Raw genomic sequence first — 2,281 nt, forward strand, 5'->3', positions numbered from 1 at the left:
TTTTGGGGCAAAAACTGGGAAATTCACACACGATTTTTCTCATAATATGCAAAATACGTATTTTTCCATGAACTTCCTGAAGACCCCTTGTACTAGCAAACTGTATTCAAGAGGATATAGAAAGGATTGTAGATATTGAAGTGCCACTTATTTCTGGAATGGAAGGATGGTTCAACATATTCAAGCAAATCAATGTGATATTTCACTTGAACCAAATGAAAGATGAAAACCATATCATCTCAATAGATGGAGAAAAAGTATTTCACAAAATTCAACATCCACTAATCATGGAAATCCTAAACAAAATAGATAGAAAAGGAAATTTACTTCAACAATAGAAAGACCATCTATGAAATGACCAATGAGTAGATAACAAAGCAAGGAACATGGAATGCTTTTCCTGTAGGATCTCACATGATGCAAGAATGCTCTCACCCCTTCTATTCAATCAATACTGGCTGTCCTAGCCAGAGCAATGCAATAGCAAAAGAAATCAAACCCATCCAAATCAGAAAGAAAGAAGTAAAATTATATTTGTTTGTAGATGACACGACACGATCTTCTGTGTAGAAAATCACAAAGAGTCAGTCAAAATACTACTGGAACTAACAAACACATTCAGTGTATCTGCACAATACAATATCAGCACCAAAAATTAGTTGAATTTCCATACATTAACAATAAACAATTTTAAAACAAAATTGAAAAACACTTCCATTTGCTAGAGAACTTAAAGTAAGAAATACTTAGGAATAAAAGTAAAAAGGTGAGAAGTTTGTACCTTGATATCTACAAACATAGATCAATATGATTAAAAACATATACAGAGATATAACCTATATTGATGGTTTGGAAAAATTAATGTTGTTAAATAATTATATAACCCAATGTGATTTAGATTCAACACAATATCCATAAAAATCCCTATCAGTTTTTGTTAAAGAACAAAAAGCAAACTGGGAAAAGTGGCTCATGTCTGTTGGCCAGACTGATCTGAAACTCCTGACCTCAAGTGATCTACCTGCCTTGGCCTCCCAAAATGCTGGGATTACAGGCGTGAGACACTGCGGCTGGCCCAGTCCTCTTAACATAAACACTTTAATGTCAATTAATGCTTGATGGTTTGCTATACTCATTGCATTTGGAACAATTACCTCAAAAATGAATTTTCTGATATTCTGCAAGGAGTGAAGTCTGCCTGAAAACCTTGCCACGCTGATGCCATTTGTAAGATTTCTGTCCAGCATGGATTCTCTGATGTGTAATGAGGTGTGAATGTGAAATAAAGGCTTTGCCACAATCATCACACTTGTGAGGTTTCTCTCCTATATGCATTCTCCTATGTTTTGCATACGATGAAGCGTGACTGAAGACCCTGCCTCAATCATGACATTTGTAAGGTTTCTCTCCAGTATGTGTTTGCCAATGAATTGCAAGGTATGGACGATGTCTGAAAAATTTGCCAATTATTACACTTGTATGATCTCTCTTCATTATGGGTTCTCCAATGATTTGCAGTGGTTGTAGCCTTACTGAAGCCTTGGTGACAATCATTACATTAGTAAAGTTTCCTTCATCATGGATTGCCTGATGGTGAATAAGTGTTGACTGCTCATCAAGGCTCTGCCAGTCTCATTACACTTGTAAGGTTTCTCTCCAGTATAAATTCTAGTATGTTGTACCAGGTGTGAATCACGCCCGAAAGCCTTGACACAAACTCTTACAATTTTATGGTTTCTCTCCAGTATGAATTCTTTTATGTCTTTCATAGTTTGACTTGTGACTGAAAACTTTGTCACATTCTTCACCTTTGTAAGCTTTCTCTCTAGTATTAATTCTCCTGTCTTTCGAGGCTTGATTTGCTACTGTAAACTTGGTCACATGCTTCACATTTCTAAGGTTTCTCTCCACTATGAAGTTTATGATGACATGCAAGATTTGCTTTTTGATTAAAAATTTTGCAACATTCATTACACTTGTAAGGTTTCTCTCCAGTATGAATTATGAATTACAAGGACTGAATTGTGACGGAAGGTCTTGCCACACTCATTGTACTTGTAAGGTTTCTTTCCAGTATGAATTGTATTATGATGTGCAAGCTTTGTTTTTCAATTAAAAACTTTGCCATACTCATTAAACTTGTAAGGTTTCTCTCCAGTATGAAGTCTATGATGACGTGCAAGGTTTGCTTTTTGATTAAAAACCTTGCCACATTCATTACACTTGTAAGGTTTCTCTCCCGTATGAAGTCTATGATGACGTGCAAGGTGTGCTTTTTGAT

At 35.6% G+C, this 2,281-nt stretch overlaps 1 protein-coding gene across 1 annotated transcript in view; it reads right to left on the minus strand.

Annotated features, from left to right (window-relative positions):
- Positions 1-2,108: 2,108 nt before the first annotated feature.
- Positions 2,109-2,281, minus strand: part of ZNF813 (zinc finger protein 813) — a 21,727-nt gene continuing 21,554 nt past the window's right edge. The window contains exon 5 of the mRNA XM_011979667.1: positions 2,109-2,272. Coding sequence (XP_011835057.1) covers positions 2,109-2,272 — 164 coding nt within the window. The remainder of the gene's footprint in view (positions 2,273-2,281) is intronic.

This window comes from Mandrillus leucophaeus, unplaced genomic scaffold (genome assembly GCF_000951045.1).
Source record: "Mandrillus leucophaeus isolate KB7577 unplaced genomic scaffold, Mleu.le_1.0 Scaffold104, whole genome shotgun sequence".
Classification (NCBI taxonomy): domain Eukaryota; kingdom Metazoa; phylum Chordata; class Mammalia; order Primates; family Cercopithecidae; genus Mandrillus; species Mandrillus leucophaeus.